Below are 16,674 nucleotides of genomic sequence, written 5' to 3'. Positions count from 1 at the left end.
GCCATATGTATTTGTTTTAATGATTGTTTTCTTTTGATTGTGTTATATTATTGTAATTGTGATGTAACGGTCCTGCACCGTTACTAATATAAGCCGTCTTGAGTCCCAGTAATAAATAAATAAATAAATAAATTTCCCTCCTGTTTTCTTCCCCTTGTTTACCATGCAGTGCAATGTCAGCAGCGGAACAACAACCAGCGGAGATCTCTCCATCATCCAACTCTTCATCCAGCTACTATGATGCAGTGGAAGCAGAAGCAGCAAATAAATATGAACTGGTTTCTCCGCATTGGTTTTATTGCAAGCTAGTTGATTCCAAAGAAAGGTGGACTCCCTTCAGCACACAAGACTCCGAGAAGTTGGAGCTTGCCCACCAGTCATGTAAGTTGCAAGTTGGTATCGGATCTATCAGAAGAAAGAGCGCCATACTTCTACACTGAACTGCAGGTTCTGTGTTAGCAATTTTATTGCATACTAGCTGTCCCCTGCCATACGTTGCTGTGGCCCAGTCTGGTGACCTGGAAAATAAAGTAATGAGAAAGTGGGGAAATCAGGTCATCAACATCCCTCCTCTCCTTCAGAAGGAAATAGAAAACATGGTTGTGGGACCAGGAGTTCGGGCAATCTGGCAGTGAGAGAAGGACAATTGACAACTAGAATTGATAGGAATTGATAATGTGGAATTGAATTTATGGACTATGAGATGGCGAATGCTGAACGCTGAGCGTTAGAATGGTTTTATTGATGTGATGTTTTATTTGATGTTTTAATTGTTTAATTGCTGTTATTCATGTTTTATTTTATTGTTTATGTTGATGCCGGCATCGAATTGTGCCTCTGTAAGCCGCCCTGAGTCCCCCCCCCCCCCCCCCCCAGGGTTGAGAAGGTCGGGGTAGAAATACCCAAAATAAATAGAAATAAATAAACAGTATTTCGTGTTGATGTGGAGATTCTCTGGTTTGCCTACTCTGGAATATGCAACATATAATTGTCCTTCTTTAGGGGGCCCTTTCAAATCTATGATACTATACCTCTCTGTGTGTGAATCATATCTATCTATCTATCTATCTATATGTATGGCTGAATGGCTCTCTGTCAGGAGGGCTTTGATTATGTTTTCTTGCCCTGATGAAGGGAGTTGGACAGGATGGCCTTAAGTATGAGGGTCCTGTGTGGGAAGTTTGCCCCAATTCTGTCGTTTGTGGGATTCAGAATGCTCTTTGATTAGGTGAACTATAAATCCCAGTAACTACAACTCCCAAATGTCAAGGTCGATTTCCCCCAAACTCCATCTGTGTTCATATTTAGGCATATGGAGTATTCGTGCCAAGTTTGGTCCAGATCCATCATTGTTTGAGTCCACAGTGCTCTCTGGATGTAGGTGAACTATAACTCCCAAACTCAAGGTCAATGCCCACCAAACGCTTCCAGTATTCTGTTTGTCATTGGAGGTCTGTGTGCCAAGATTGGTTCAATTCCATCATTGGTGGAGTTCAGAATGCTCTTTGATTGTAGGTGTACTATAAATCCCAGCAACTACAACTCCCAAATGACAGAAACAATTTTTTTGAGTGATGGTCGCTCCTTGGGTTAATAGGTGTCTTGTGGCCAAATTTCGCAGCTGTTCGTACAGTGGTTTTTGAGTTATGTTAATCCCACAAACGAACATTACATTTTTATTTATATAGATAAGAGGAATACAAAAAATTACCATAGCTTAATTGCATTTCATGAATGATTTTGATGGATTTTTAAAAATAGCTATTGAATGTGTTGTATTTTCCTCCTCCTCTTCTTCTGCTGAATGACTTCAGGCTTTTTAAAAGGAAGAATGAAGACGTAAAATAAATAAACTCTTTTATTGCTGTTTTTTTAGTAGAACTCTCTCGTAATCAAGGGCAAAAACTACTTGTGGACCTCCAGATATGGTTACACTTCAGGTCTTATCAGTCCCATCCAGCATGCCCCATTGGTTTCGCTGTCTTAGTTCCTCTCATTCCACAGTAGGCATTGGACTATAACAGTATTGGGAAGATCCGGGGTATGGATGTCGTAAATAAATAAATAAATATTATAATTACTGTATATACTCAAGTATAAGCCTAGTTTTTCAGCCCCTTTTTTAGGCTGAAAAAGCTGCCCTCGGCTTATACTCGAGTCAAAGTTATTTATTATTTTACTCTGTTATTACTATTATTTTTATTACATTTATTATTTTACTCTATTATTAGTATTATTACATTTACATTATTTTACTCTATTATTATTTTATTACATTTATATTACTCTATTTATTATTATTATATTTATTATTTTACTTTATTATTATTGTTATTACATTTATTGTTTTGCTCTATTACTGGCATTATTACATTAGCATTATTTTACTCTATATTTATTTTATTACATTTCTTTTACTCTATTATTATTATTATTACATATATTATTTTACTTTATTATTATTGTTATTACATTTATTATTTTACTGTATTATTGGCATTATTACATTTGCATTATTTTACTCTATTATTATTTTATTACATTTTTTATTCTATTATTTTTTATTACATTTATTATTTTACTTTATTATTGTTATTACATTTATTGTTTTACTCTATTACTGGCATTATTACATTTGTATTATTTTACTCTATTATTTTATTACATTTCTTTTACTCTATTATTATTATTATTACATTTATTATTTTACTTTCTTTATTATTATTGGAAGGATACGTAAGCACATTTACACTGAAAAAGGTTAGAATAATGGTTTAATCAAAGTTGGTCAGTCTTATTTTAAATTATAGTTTTCTGTAAACATTGGAAAACATTTAACCTACTGTTTCCTCAATTAATGTAATTTTATTGGTATCTATATTTATTTTGTATTACCAGTAGCTGCTGCATTTCCCGCCCTCGACTTATACTCGAGTCAATACGTTTTCCCATTTTTTGGTGGTAAAATTAGGTGCTTCGGTTTATATTTGAGTCAAGTATATACAGTATATATTTATATTACTTGTAATATTACTAATATTACAATATAATGGTATAGTACAATATAGTAATATATAATACTGATATTGTACTATGCTAATTATTTAATATATTGTATGTATATTTATCTTGTAAGCCACTCTGAGTCCCCTTCGGGATGAGAAGGGCGGCATATAAATGTCGTATATAAATAAAAATGTAATGTTTGTTTGTGGGATTAACATAACTCAAAAACCACTGGACGAATTGACACCAAATTTGGACACAAGACACCTCTCAGGCAAACAAGTGACCATCACTCATAAAACACTGAAAAACACTGCAGAAGGGCCTAAAAAGCCAAAAAAAACAAACAAACATTACAACGCATGTGCAAAACCACATATATATACACAAACACACATACACACACATATGCATACACACACACACAAAACACACAGAAAGTAGGAAGGAAGGAAGGAGAGAAAGAGGGAGTGAAGTAGGGAAAGAAAGAAGGGTAGAGAAGGAATCAGGGAGGGAAGAAGGGAAAGAAGGAGGGAAGGAGAGAAGGAAGGAAAAAAAGGGGGGAAGGAAGGAAGGAAGGCAGGCGAGAAGGAGAGAAAGGGAAGGAGAGAAGGAAGGAAAGAAAGAAGGGTAGAGAAGGAGGGAAGAAGATAAAAAAGTAGAAAAAGAATGAGGGAGAGAAGGAGGGAAAGAAGGAGAGAAGGAAGAAAAGGGGTAGAGAAGGAAGGAAGGCGAGAAGGAGAGAAAGAGGGAAGGAGAGAAGGAAGGAAAGAAGGGTAGAGGTGGAGGGAGAGGAGGAGGGAAAGAAGGAGGGAAGGAGATAAAGAAGGAAAGAAAGAAGGGTAGAGAAGGAAGGAGGGAGAGAAAGGGGGAGAAAGAGGAAAAGGAGAGAAGGAAAGAAAGAAAGGTAGAGAAGGAAGGAAAGAGGGAAAGAAGGAGGGAAGGAGAGAAAGAAAGAAAGGTAGAGAAGGAAGGAAGGAGAGAATGAGGGAGAGAATGAAATAAAAAAGTGAAAGAGGGAAGCAAGGAGAGAAGGAACAAAAGAGAGAAAGAGGGAAGGAAGGAAGGAAGGAAGGAAGGAAAGAGACAAGGAAGAATGGAACCAAAGAGCAAAGGAAGCGAGAATAGAAACAGGTAGAGAAGGAAGAAAGAAGAAAGGAAAGAAAAAGAGGGAAGGAAGGAAAGAGGGAGGGAAGGAGAGAAAGAAAGAAAGAAAGAGAGAAAGAGGGAGGGAAGGTTGGCCACAGCAATGCATGGCAGGTACAGCTAGTAAATAAATAAATACGTTGTGCAAAATACAAAAAGAGGCATGCAGATTGCATTTTGCAGTCTATTTTAAAGTTGCTTCTTTGTTTTTTATACCTTCCTATTAATACTCCTTTTTATGTACTGTATTAATTTCAATTCCTGCTTTTTATCATATTCCAGGTAAGCACAGCCAGGACCTGATTGTCCCAACAGAAGGGGGCAGGTATGACGTGCATTTGACAAAGAGGCTGCGTTGTGCTGTGTACTGGGAGGAAGTTGACTCTGAAGTGAGGCGCTGCACTTGGTTTTATAAGGGAGAAAAAGACAACAGATATATTCCATACCCTGAAAGTTTCAGTGAAGAGCTGGAGGTAAATGTTGACTTTAGGAATATTACATTTTTATTTTGGCAAATCTTACTGGGGCGAAGCTTGGCAACTCTTGGGAGTGAGAGACTGTGTGATACGGGAAGTTCCTGAACAGGATCTTTTTGAGTTCTCTAGAATTACAGAATTGGAAGAGACCTAATGTCTGAACGTATCTCCTGCTATGAACCATCACGAAGTGTAAGATCGTCAGGAGACGCCCTGCTCTCAATCCCACCACTATCGCAAACGTGATTGGTGGGGATGAGAGACAGGGCCTTCTTGGCAGTGGCCCCCTTTTTGTGGAACTCCCTCCCTAAGGACATCAGGATAGCTACCTCCCTCCTGTCCTTTAGAAGACAACTGAAGACCTGGCTCTGTTGCCAGGAGTTTGATTAGATGAAGTGACAGTAGGAAAGGAATTTGGGTTTGCGACATTGGATTTCCTGGCTTGATTTTTGGTTTTACTGGCACTCTAATATTATTGTTAAATGAATTTATTGGCTGATTTGTATGGTGTTTTTAATATGTTTTTACTGTTTTAATTGTATTTTTATGATGTATACATTGCAAGCATTGCTGATGCCTATGTGAGGCCGCCCTGAGTCCCTCTTGTAAATAATAATAAATAATATTCCAACCCCCTGCCAAGAAGCAGGAAAATAGCATTCAAAGCACCCCCGACAGATGGCCATCAAGCCTCCAAAGAAGGAGCCTTCACCACACTCCAGGGCAGAGAGTTCCACTGTTGAACAGCTCTCACAGTCAGGAAGTTCTTCCTAATGTTCAGATGGAATCTCTTTTGTTGTAATTTGAGGCCATTGTTCCGCATCCTAGTCTCCAGAGCAGCAGAAAACAAGATCGCTCCCTCCTCCCTATGACTTCCTCTCACATATTTATACATGGCCCTCATCATGTCTCCTCTCAGCCTTCTCTTCTTCAGGCTAAACATGCTCAGCTCTTTAAGCCGCTCCTCATAGGGCTTGTTCTCCAGGCCTTTGATCATTTTAGTCGCCCTCCTCTGGACACATTCCAGCTTGTCAATATCTCCCTTAATTGTGGTGCCCAGAATTGGACACAGTGTGATTCCAGATGTACACGGTTTCGGTCGAACTTACCTATCTAAACGTATCTCTCCTTATGAACCATCTAGGATGTTAAGATCTTCGCAGATGCGTCTGGCGGAGACGAGAGGTGGCCTTCTCAGTGGTGGCTCCTCGACTGTGGAACGCCCTGCCTAGACTTCCCTGGATCTAGACATTAGACTTCTATCTATTTATCCCATTGGCTTTGTTTAGCCACTGCATGTTGGCTCATGTTCACCTTCCTGTCCACGAGGACTCCAAGTTCTTTTTCACACGTACTGCTCTTGAGCCAGGCGTCCCCCATTCTGTCTCTTTGCATTTCATTTTTTCTGGCTAAGTGGAGTATCTTGCATTTGTCCCAGTTGAACTTCATTGTGTTAGTTTTGGCCCATCATCTTTCTAATCTGTCAAGATCGTTTTGAATTCTGCTCCTGTCTTCTGGAGTATTGGCTACCCATCTAGGAATAATGGCAGTCTGGACTGTTGCAACTTGGCTCCCCATGGATATTAAGAACCATCTCTGACTTTTCAAGATAGCCTGCAGCCCTGTTTCTGACTTCTGTTCCTGTCTTGGGTGTGGAACAGCATACTCAAAACAAAGAATATCCCAGTGTTGTGTTGGATCCACCTTTAGAGCAATCTTTGTGGCAATCTGCCACAAAGTAGCTTCATGTTACACCTCCCTCTTGCGCTGTCTGTTTTGTCCTTTTCTCCTTGAGCAGCAGATATCTTATTACTGTTAGATTTAGGTTGTATAATAATAATAATAATAATAATAATAATAATAATAATAATAATAATAGCTGTCCCCTGCCACGCATTGCTGTGGCCCGGTCTCTTGATCTGGAAAATAAAGTAATGAGAAAGTGTTGGTTTCTAATATATGTAATTTCTTTATGCTTGTGGGTAAACAGTATTTCTTGCTGTTTCTTTGTCAGTGTATGTGAATCATATCTATCTATCTATCTATCTATCTATCTATCTATCTATCTATATCTATCTATGGCTGCATGGCTCTTTGTCAGGAGGACTTTGATTAAGTTTTCTTGTTCTGATGAAGGGAGTTGGATTAGATGGCCTTCAGTACTTTCTGTTGGTCATGGGAGTTCTGTGTGGGAAGTCTGCCCTGATTCTGTTGTTCGTGGGCTTCAGAATGCTCTTTGATTGTAGGTGAACTGTGAATCCCAGTGACTACAATTCCCAAATGTCACGAACTATTTTCCCCAAACTCCCTCTGTGTTCATATTTGGGCGTATTGAGTGCTTGTGCCAGCTTTGGTCCAGATCCGTCATTGTTTGAGTCCACAGTGCTCTCTGGATGTAGGTGAACTACAACTCCCAAATTCAAGGTCAATGTCCTCCAAACCCTTCCAATATTTTCTGTTGGTCATGGGAGTTCTGTGTGCCAAGTTTGGATCAATTCCATCGTTGATGGAGTTCAGAGTCCTCTTTGATTGTAGGTGAACTATAAATCCCAGCAACTACAACTCCCAAATGACAAAATAATATTTTTTGAGTGATAGTCACTCCTTGTGTTGTGAGACGTTTTGTTGCCAAATTTGGTGTGGTTTCGTTCGTTGGTTCTTTTGTTTTTAAGGTACTCATTATGCACAGAGCATTTATATATATATATAGATGATGATTATATTATACTTATATTATTATAATATGAGGAATTAAAAATCACACTGCAAAGACTCTGGCACCATCCAGTAAAGGTGGTCCCAGTGGTGATTGGCACACTGGGTACAGTGCCTAAAGACCTTGGCCTGCACTTAAACACAATCGGCCCTGGCAAAATTACCATCTGCCAGCTGCAAAAGGCTACCTTACTGGGATCTGCACACTTTATTTGCCGATACATCACACAGTCCTAGACATCGCAGAGATCCTCCGGGGAGGCCCTGCTTTCCGTCCCACCATTGTCACAGGCACGATTGGTGGGAACGAGAGACAGGGCCTTCTCGGTGATTGCACCCCAGCTATGGAATTCCCTTCCTGGTGGGATCAGGTCAGCCCCCTCCCTCCTGTCCTTTAGAAGGATGGTTAAAAACTTGGCTGTGGGACCAAACCTTCGGGACAGGGCAATAAAGCAGCAATAGGAAGATTAACAGGCTAATTACATTTGACATGGATGACTAGGACGGTTTTAAATGGTGTATTTTAATATTTTGATAAATGTTTTTAATGTTTATGTATGTGTATGTGAATTTGTGTCCCGACATTGAATGTTTGCCATGTATATGCTGTTCTCCGCCCTGAGTCCCCTTCGGGGTGAGACGGGCGGAATATCAATGTTTTAAATAAATAAAGTGTATAAGGAGAGCTATTGAGAAGTTTGCTGGGACTTTATTAGCTTGGTACTTGACTTTCTAATACATTTCCCCCTTTTCTTCTTTTTAGGATGCTTACATGATCTGTGTGACCTTAGATGAGTGGAAAAAGAAACTGGAATCTCCAACAAGAGAAGTAATAATATTACATAACCCAAAGGTAAGGCTTCCAAAGAAGTAGTTCTGTTAGGCTTTTGCAGCATGAAATGTCCAATGATATTGGAAAATGTCCAAGTTTGCACACATCTTCTGTTCTGACTAGTTTTCTTTGGTGGCTTGTTTTTAGCTGATGGTACATTACCATCCGGTGGCAACCACAGATGACTGGGGCGCAAGCCCAACAGAACAAGGCCGACCCAGGACAGTGAAGCGAGGAGTGGAAAACATTTCTGTCGATATCCCAAATGGTAACTAAATGTTTTCTGCTTGCTAAATTCATTTTTTATCTGTATGCTTTGTTTGCTTAGTATTTCTGTCGATATCCCAAATGGTAACTAAATGTCTTCTGTTTGTTAAATTCACTTTGTATCTGTTTGCTTTGTTTGTTTGGTATTTCCGTTGATATCCCAAATGGTAACTAAATGTTTTCTGTATTGTCGAAGGCTTTCATGGCCGGAATCACTGGGTTGTTGTAGGTTTTTCCGGGCTATATGGCCATGTTCTGGAGGCAATTTTTCTCCTGACATTTCGCCTGCATCTATGGCAAGCATCCTCAGAGGTAGTGAGGTCTGTTGGAAGTAGGAAAAATGGATTTATATATCTGTGGAATGACCAGGGTGAGACAAAGGACCCCTGTCTGCTGGAGCTAGCTGTGAATGTTTCAGCTGATCACCTTGATTTGCATTCAATGGCTTGGAAGCGCCTCCACCTCTGCAGGAGTCTACCGTGTACCATGCAGCTGTTGGCAAGTCTACATAGGGACCACCAAACGCAGCAGCATTGCCCAAACACGCATCAGGGAACATGAAGGGCACTGCAAACTACTCCAACCAGAGAAATCAGCCATAGCAGAGCACCTGATGAACCAACCTGGACACAGCATATTATTTGAGAACACAGAAGTGCTGGACCACTCTCACAACCACCATGTCAGACTACACAGAGAAGCCACTGAAATCCACAAGCATGTGGACAATTTCAACAAAAAGGAGGAAACCATGAAAATGAACAAAATCTGGCTACCAGTATTAAAAAACAGCAACAGCAAAACAACAGAGTGGAAACAAACAGGCACATAAAATCACTCTCAACAAAAGATTCCCCCCAGGCGCTTCCAAGCCATTGAATGCAAATCAAAGTGATCAGCTGAAACATTCACAGCTAGCCCCAGCAGACAGGGGTCCTTTGTCTCACCCTGGTCATTCCACAGATATATAAACCCATTTTTCCTACTTCCAACAGACCTCACTACCTCTGAGGATGCTTGCCATAGATGCAGGTGAAACGTCAGGAGAAAAATTGCCTCCAGAACATGGCCATATAGCCCAGAAAAACTACAACAACCTAAATGTTTTCTGCTTGCTAAATTCATTTTGTATCTGGAATATTGTGTCCAATTCTGGGCACCACAATTGAAGAGAGATATTGACAAGCTGGAATGTGTCCAGAGGAGGGTGACTCAAATGATCAAGGGTCTGGAGAACAAGCCCTACGAGGAGCGGCTTAAAGAGCTGGGCATGTTTAGCCTGATGACAAGAAGGCTGAGAGGAGATATGATATCCATGTATAAATATGTGAGAGGAAGCCACAGGGAGGAGGGAGCAAGCTTGTTTTCTGCTTCCCTGGAGACTAGGACGCGGAACAATGGCTTCAAACTACAAGAAAGGAGATTCCATCTGAACATTAGGAAGAACTTCCTGACTGTGAGAGCTGTTCAGCAGTGGAACTCTCTGCCCTGGAGTGTGGTGTCGCAAACCCAAATTCCTTTCCTATTGTCATTTCATCTAATTAAACGGCCAATTCTCTCACACCCAAAGCGACTTGCAATTTCTCAGGTCGCTCCTGACAGGACCAAAAAAAGAAAAAAAAGCATATTATTTGAGAACACAGAAATGCTGGACCACTCTGACAACCACAGACTACACAGAGAAGCCATTGAAATCCACAAGCATGTGGACAATTTCAACAGGAAGGAAGAAACTATGAAAATGAACAAAATCCAGCTACCAGTATTAAAAAGCTGTAAAATTAGGACAGTAAATAAAGAGCAATACTCAAAAAATGTGGTAATTCCAGACAGAAAACAATCAGGGCCAGCTAACACCTCCCAACCAAGGATTCCCCCTCCCAGGCAGGTATATCAACCTCCCTTGCCTAGTTTACAACAGACCTCACAATCTCTGAGGATGCCTGCCATAGATGTGGGCGAAACATCAGGAGAGAAAGCTTCTAGAACATGGCCATACAGCCCGGAAAACCTACAGCAAACCATGGTTTCTTTGGAAATATATGGGGTTTATATATCTGTGGGTTTATATATCTGTGGAATGATGTCCAGGGTGGGAGAAAGAACTCTTCCTGTTGGAGGCAAGTGTGAATGTTGCCATTGGCCACCTTGATTAGCCTTGAATTGCCTTGCAGCTTCAAAGCCTGGCTGCTTCCTGCCTGGGGGAATCCTTTGTTGGGATATGTTAGCTGACCCTGATTGTTTCCTGTCTTCACAATTTCAACAGAAAGGAGGAAACCATGAAAATGAACAAAATCTGGCTAGCAGTATTTTAAAAACTCCACAATCAGGACAGTAAATAAAGAACAATACATGGAAAACAGGGGAATTCCAGACAGGAAACAATCAGGGCCACTAACACCTCCCAAGAAAGGATTTCCCCAGGTATGAAGCAGTCAGGCTTTGAAGCTGTGAGACCATTCAATGCTAATCAAGGTTTCTCGTTTGGAATTCTCCTGTTTTCTGAATGTTGTTCTTTAGTTACTTTTCTGATTATAAAGTGTTTTTTAACACTGGTAGCCAGATTTTGTCCATTTTTATGATTTCCCTCTTTCTGCTGCAATTGTCCAGACAGGAAACAACCAGAGCCAGCTAACACCTCCCAAAAAAGGATCCCCCCCTGGCAGGAAGCAGGCAGATTTTGAAGCTCCGAGGCTATTCAATTCTAATCAAGGTGGCCAATTGCAACATTCACACTTGCCTCAAGCAGACAAGTGTTCTTACTCCCACCCTGGACATTATTCCACAGATATATAAACCTCACTTGCCTAGTTTCCAACAGACCTCACAACCTCTGAGGATGCTTGTCATAGATGTGGGTGAAATGTCAGGAGAGAATGCTTCTGGAACATGGCCAGACTGCCCAGAAAACTCACAGCACCCCATCTTAAAGATGTTAGACTAAAATTGAAGGCTGTATAGAATAGCAATTGCTGAGTCCCTGTGGAACGTAAACAATTAGCACAACCAAAAGCCATGATGGCGAACCTATGACATGTGTGTCAGTACTGACACGCTTAGCCATTTCTACTGACACGCGCCCGCCGGATATTATTTATTTATTTATTTTATGCCATTTAAAAAAATAAATAGGAAAGAAATTATTATTTTGCAATGTTACCTAAATATTAAGGACTTTCATATTTAAACTGAATGATAAATACTATTACTTTGCTATATTATTCAAATATTAAAATGCATTAAATTAAATGTCAAATTTAAAAATATTTAATTATTATTAATATTTAGGTAACATTGCAAAATAATATTGGTTTATTTAATTATTAAGGAAATGAATATTATTTTGCATTGTTTCCTAAATATTAAGGAGTTACATATTTAAATTAAACTAAATGATAAATAATACTTTTCTATATTACTCAAATATTTCAGAATGCCTTAAATGAAATGGTAAATTGAATTTTAATTTGACATTTAATTTAATGCATTTTAATTTAGTGCATTTTAAATATTTTTAATATATGCCTATATATATATATATATATATATATATATATATATGCCTTAAATGAAATGGTAAATTAAATATCAAAATATTATTTTGCAATGTTACTTTATTGTTATTGCATTATTATTATTATTATTATTAGAAATACATTAAATAGCATATTAAATGCTAGAAATACATTTAAATTAAATTAAAAATAAATAATATTTTGTTGGGTTTTTAAAATTATATTTTTATTAAACACTCCAAAAAGGATATTATTTACATAAAGAGAGGTAGAACAACATGATAAGAGAGAAAGTGGGAATTACAATTATATATATTTTTGTTATTTAAACTAAATATTGCGAAATTATGGTTTTTTTCTTGAAGTGACACACCACCTGAATTATGCTCAGTTTTTTGGCTAATTTTGACACACCACGCTCAAAAGGTTGCCCATTGCTGACCTAAAGGATACTCAGATATTTTGCTTATAATTAGTGCAGCATCCATATACTTTTTGGGAGTGGGATGGGAAACTTTAGAAAAAACATATAACACATAATTTTATATATATCACACACTTCTAGAAATATTGTGCGAATCTGATGTATTTTTCCTTCTTTGTTTCAGGGGAACCTTTGCAAATAGATCACTTAGTGTTTGTAGTTCACGGAATTGGACCGGCCTGTGATATCCGATTCCGAAGCATTGTCCAATGTGGTAAGTCCATAGGAAAAATAAGTTGCTTCTGAAGGAATTGTTCCATCCAATAATATGCTAACATCATGTCATGCCCAAGTGTTATGGTCCACTTTGTGAGATGGTAAAATGTTTGAATCGTGCAGCAGGATAAATGTTCTGAGGTTCAAATAATGCTTGCCACTGTTTATACATATGAGTTATGCCTTTTGATAAACATGTAAGCTTAGTGAATTCTCCTGGAAGGAAAAAAAATGCTGGCATGCTTCTGATTAAATCTCTTCCAATCCTCATCTGCCCACCAAAAACAGAAAAGCTTTCTTGGTTGTGTGGAATGTCTTCCCTTTGGAGATGCCAATTTTGGTTTCTTTCTGATGCCAAAACAAAACATGTTTTTTTTAAATTATCGCCTTCAGTGATGAATTTATTTCAAAATGTGCAAGCACATGATTTGGACTGTTGTTGCTTTTAGGTGTTGATGATTTGTTTAATCTTTTTTATCTTGTTTAAACTATTTGCGGTTTTATTCCGGAGGCGTTTTAAAGCATTTATAGTGTGCGCCACCCTGTGATTCGCATGATAAAGGGCAGGATAGAAGTGTTTTAGTTAATGAAGCCATAAATAAAGCTGTCACATCAGACCTGGGATTGAGGGGGTGGAATTTGTCTCTTTCCCCAGTGGGAATTATCTTCCCTGGTTGTAGTCTCCTTCTAAATAGCTAAGATGCTTGCGGAGGGGGGGTGGGGGTGGATGCAACACCTTGGGCCTTCTTCTCAGGCCCTCCTCTCTCTCACCATCCTATCCTTCTTTCCTTCTCTCTTTCCTTCCTCCTTTCATCCCTCCCTCCCTTACCTCCCTTTTCTCCCTCTTTCCTTCCCTTTCACCCTTTCCACCTCCTTCCTTCACTCCCTCTTTCTCCTTCCTTCCTTTGTTCCTCCCTCCCTCTCTCTCTCTTCTCCCTCCCTCCCTCCCCTTTCAACCTTTCGTCCGTCCTCCCTCCCTCCCTTCCATCTTTCCTCCCTCCCCTCCCTCTCCCTCTTCTCCCTCCCTCCATCCCCTTTCACCCTTTCGTCCTCCCTCCCTCTCTCCCTCCCTTCCTTCTATCTTTCCTCCCTCCCCCCCTCTTCCTCTTTCTCCCTCCATTTCCTTCCACCTTTTTGTCCTTCCTTCCTTCTCTCCTTTCTCCCTTCCTTCCTTCCTTCCTTCCCTCCCTCCCTCCCTCCCTTCTCTCTTTCCTCTCTCCCTTCCTTTGCTGTCTCCCTCTTTCTCTCCCCCTCCATTCCCTTTCACCCTTTTGTCCTTCCTTCCTTTGTTCCTCCCATCCTCTCACACTCCCTCCCTTTCTTCCCTCTATTCCTCTTCCTCCCTCCATTACCTTTCACCCTTTTGTCCGTCCTCTCTCTCTTCTCTCTTTCCTCCCTCCCTCCCCTCTCCCTTTTTCTCCCTCCATTCCTTTCCACCCTTTTGTCCTTCCTTCCTTCTATCCTTCTTTTCTCCCTCCCTTCCTAGCTTCCTAACTTCCTTCCTTCCCTCCCTCCCTTCTCTCTTTCCTCTCTCCCTTCCTTTCCTCTCTCCCTCTTTCTCTTTCCCTCCATTCCTTCCACCCTTTCCTCCTTCCTTCCTTCTTTCTTTCGTTCCTCCCTCTCTCCTTTCCTCCCTCCCTTTCTTCCCTCTCTCCCTCTTCTCCCACCATTTCCTTTCACTTTTTTTGTCCATCCTCCCTCTCTCCTCCCTTTCCTCCCTCCCTTCCCTCTCCCTCTTTCTCCCTCCATTCCTTTCCACCCTTTTGTCCTTCCTTCCTTCTATCTTTCCTTTCTCCCTCCCTTCCTCCCTTCCTAACTTCCTTCCTTCCTTCCCTCCCCCTTCTCTCTTTCCTCTCTCCCTCTTTCTCTTTCCCTCCATTCCTTGCACCCTTTTCTCCTTCCTTCCTTCCTCCTTCCCTCTCTCCTTTCCTCCCTCTCTTTCTTCCCTCTCTCCCTCTTCTCCCTCCCTCCATTTCCTTTTACTCTTTTGTCCATCCTCCCTCCCTTCCTCCCTTCCTTCTCTCTTTCCTCTCTCCCTCCCTCCCTTCCCTTTCCCTCTTTCTCCCTCCATTCTCTTCCACCCTTTTATCCTTCCCTTCCCTTCCCTTCCTTCCCTTCCATTTTCCTTCCTTCTCTCAATGCCCAGCCTGGCCTTCGATGTGGCCCAGTTACTCCTTATTTCAGAACTGAAATTCTCTTGCAGTCAACGACTTCCGCAACGTTTCCTTGAGCATGCTGCCTGCGCACTTCAAGAAAGCCCAGGAGCAGCAACAGATCGGCCGCGTAGAATTCCTCCCTGTGAACTGGCACAGTACTTTACATACTGGGGTGGATGTGTAAGTAAATCTCATTAATCCTTCAGTGTTTATATATGTGTTTATATATTTGTGTATCTGTGTATATATGTGTGTTTGCATATATATGGGTGTACATATTGTGTGTGTGTGCATATGTATGTAGATGTGTATATATGTGTGTTTATATTTGTGTGTTTATATGTGTATGTGTATATTGTGCATATGTGTGTGCTTGTCTATATGCATATTTGTGTTTATATGTGTATGTGTGCATGTGTATATTTGTGTGTGCATGTGTATATGTATTTATGTGTGTATGTAGATGTATGTGTGTGTATATTTTTGTGTGCTTGAGTGTATATATACGTATGTGTATGTATGTGTGCATGTGTATATGTATATGAGTATGTGTGTGTATGTGTGTCTGTGTATATATACACACACACACACATACACTAGCCGTCCCCTGCCATGTATTGCTGTGGCTCACTCTGTGTATGTGTTTTGTGTGCATATATATATGTATGTATATGTGGTTTTGCACATGCATTGTAATGTATTTTTTATTTTTTGCCTTTTTACGTCTCTTTTGCTTTTCAGTGTTTTTATGAGTCATGGTCACTCATTGGCCTGATACGTGTCTTGTGTCCAAATTTGGTGTCAATTCATCCAGTGGTTTTTGAGTTATGTTAATCCCACAAATGAACATTACATTTTTATTTATATAGATATTGTGTTATTTTGGGGCTTTTAAGTCCGTTCTACTGGGTTTTTTTATTTTTTATTTTTAGGGGTGATGAACACTCGTTGGACTGTTAGGTGTCTTGTGTCCAAATTTGGTGTCAATTCGTCCAGTGGTTTTTGAGTTCTGTTAATCCCACAAACGAACATTACATTTTTATTTATATAGATATAGTGTATTTTGGGGGGTTTTAAGTCCGTTCTGCTGGGGTTTTTTGTACCTTTTTTGTATTTTTAGGGGTGATGAACACTTGTTGGACATTTAGGTGTATTGTGTCAAAATTTGGTGTCAGTTTGTCCAGTGTTTTCTGAGTTATGTTAACCCCACAAACGAACATTACATTTTTATTTATATAGATAATAATAATAATAAAGCTTTCTTATATTTCGTGCCTATCTCCCCGAGGGGACTCAGGGTGGTTAATGTAATTATACAGATAGATCCCTCACCATCGTACTCTGTTCACCTGACATAACCTAGTGCCACACATCTTCTTGCCCTTGATCCCTCTTCATCCACCGTGTTCCCATTCCCCACAATTCCTTTCCTATTGCACTGTATTTGCCTTTGAGAGGAGAGAGGCAGACTGCGATCCTCCAAGCAAAGCAACAGCCGAGTGCCAGATGAGAGAGTCAATACAAAGTATAAAACAAAGATAAGATAAAACAAAAATGAAGAATTAACATTCAACATTGTTGCATTTCCAAGCTGGTGAAGTGCAGCTCTTGATCCCTGCTCTTCCTTTATTTGCACAAGATAAGACTAGTTACAAAGGACATTTGTGTTATTTGAAGGATTCAACAAACCCTCTTCTTGGCAAACGTTTCGTCAAGTACTTCCGAGACCTGTTTTCTCCATATACTTCCATCTAAGCCAGTGGTTCCCAACCTATTTTTGACCAGGGACCACTTTGACGAGGGACCACTCTCCAACATTAGTACCAAAAGGGTTACGAATCAGTTTTTGGTCAACTTCAGA

General features: G+C 40.0%; 1 protein-coding gene across 2 annotated transcripts in view; it reads left to right on the top strand.

Annotated features, from left to right (window-relative positions):
* The window catches only part of DDHD2 (DDHD domain containing 2), a 63,314-nt gene that overhangs the window by 15,443 nt on the left and 31,197 nt on the right, over nt 1-16,674 (top strand). For both annotated transcript variants that reach the window (XM_060787089.2, XM_060787092.2), the window contains exons 2-7: nt 170-381; nt 4,435-4,625; nt 8,107-8,196; nt 8,323-8,443; nt 12,566-12,655; nt 14,861-14,993. In XM_060787089.2, the coding sequence (XP_060643072.2) occupies nt 174-381; nt 4,435-4,625; nt 8,107-8,196; nt 8,323-8,443; nt 12,566-12,655; nt 14,861-14,993 (833 nt within the window). In that variant the 5' untranslated portion in view covers nt 170-173. The remainder of the gene's footprint in view (nt 1-169; nt 382-4,434; nt 4,626-8,106; nt 8,197-8,322; nt 8,444-12,565; nt 12,656-14,860; nt 14,994-16,674) is intronic.

The sequence above is a fragment of the Anolis sagrei genome, chromosome 7 (genome assembly GCF_037176765.1).
Source record: "Anolis sagrei isolate rAnoSag1 chromosome 7, rAnoSag1.mat, whole genome shotgun sequence".
Taxonomy (NCBI): Eukaryota; Metazoa; Chordata; class Lepidosauria; order Squamata; family Dactyloidae; genus Anolis; species Anolis sagrei.
This window is presented reverse-complemented; position numbering and strand designations above follow the sequence as displayed.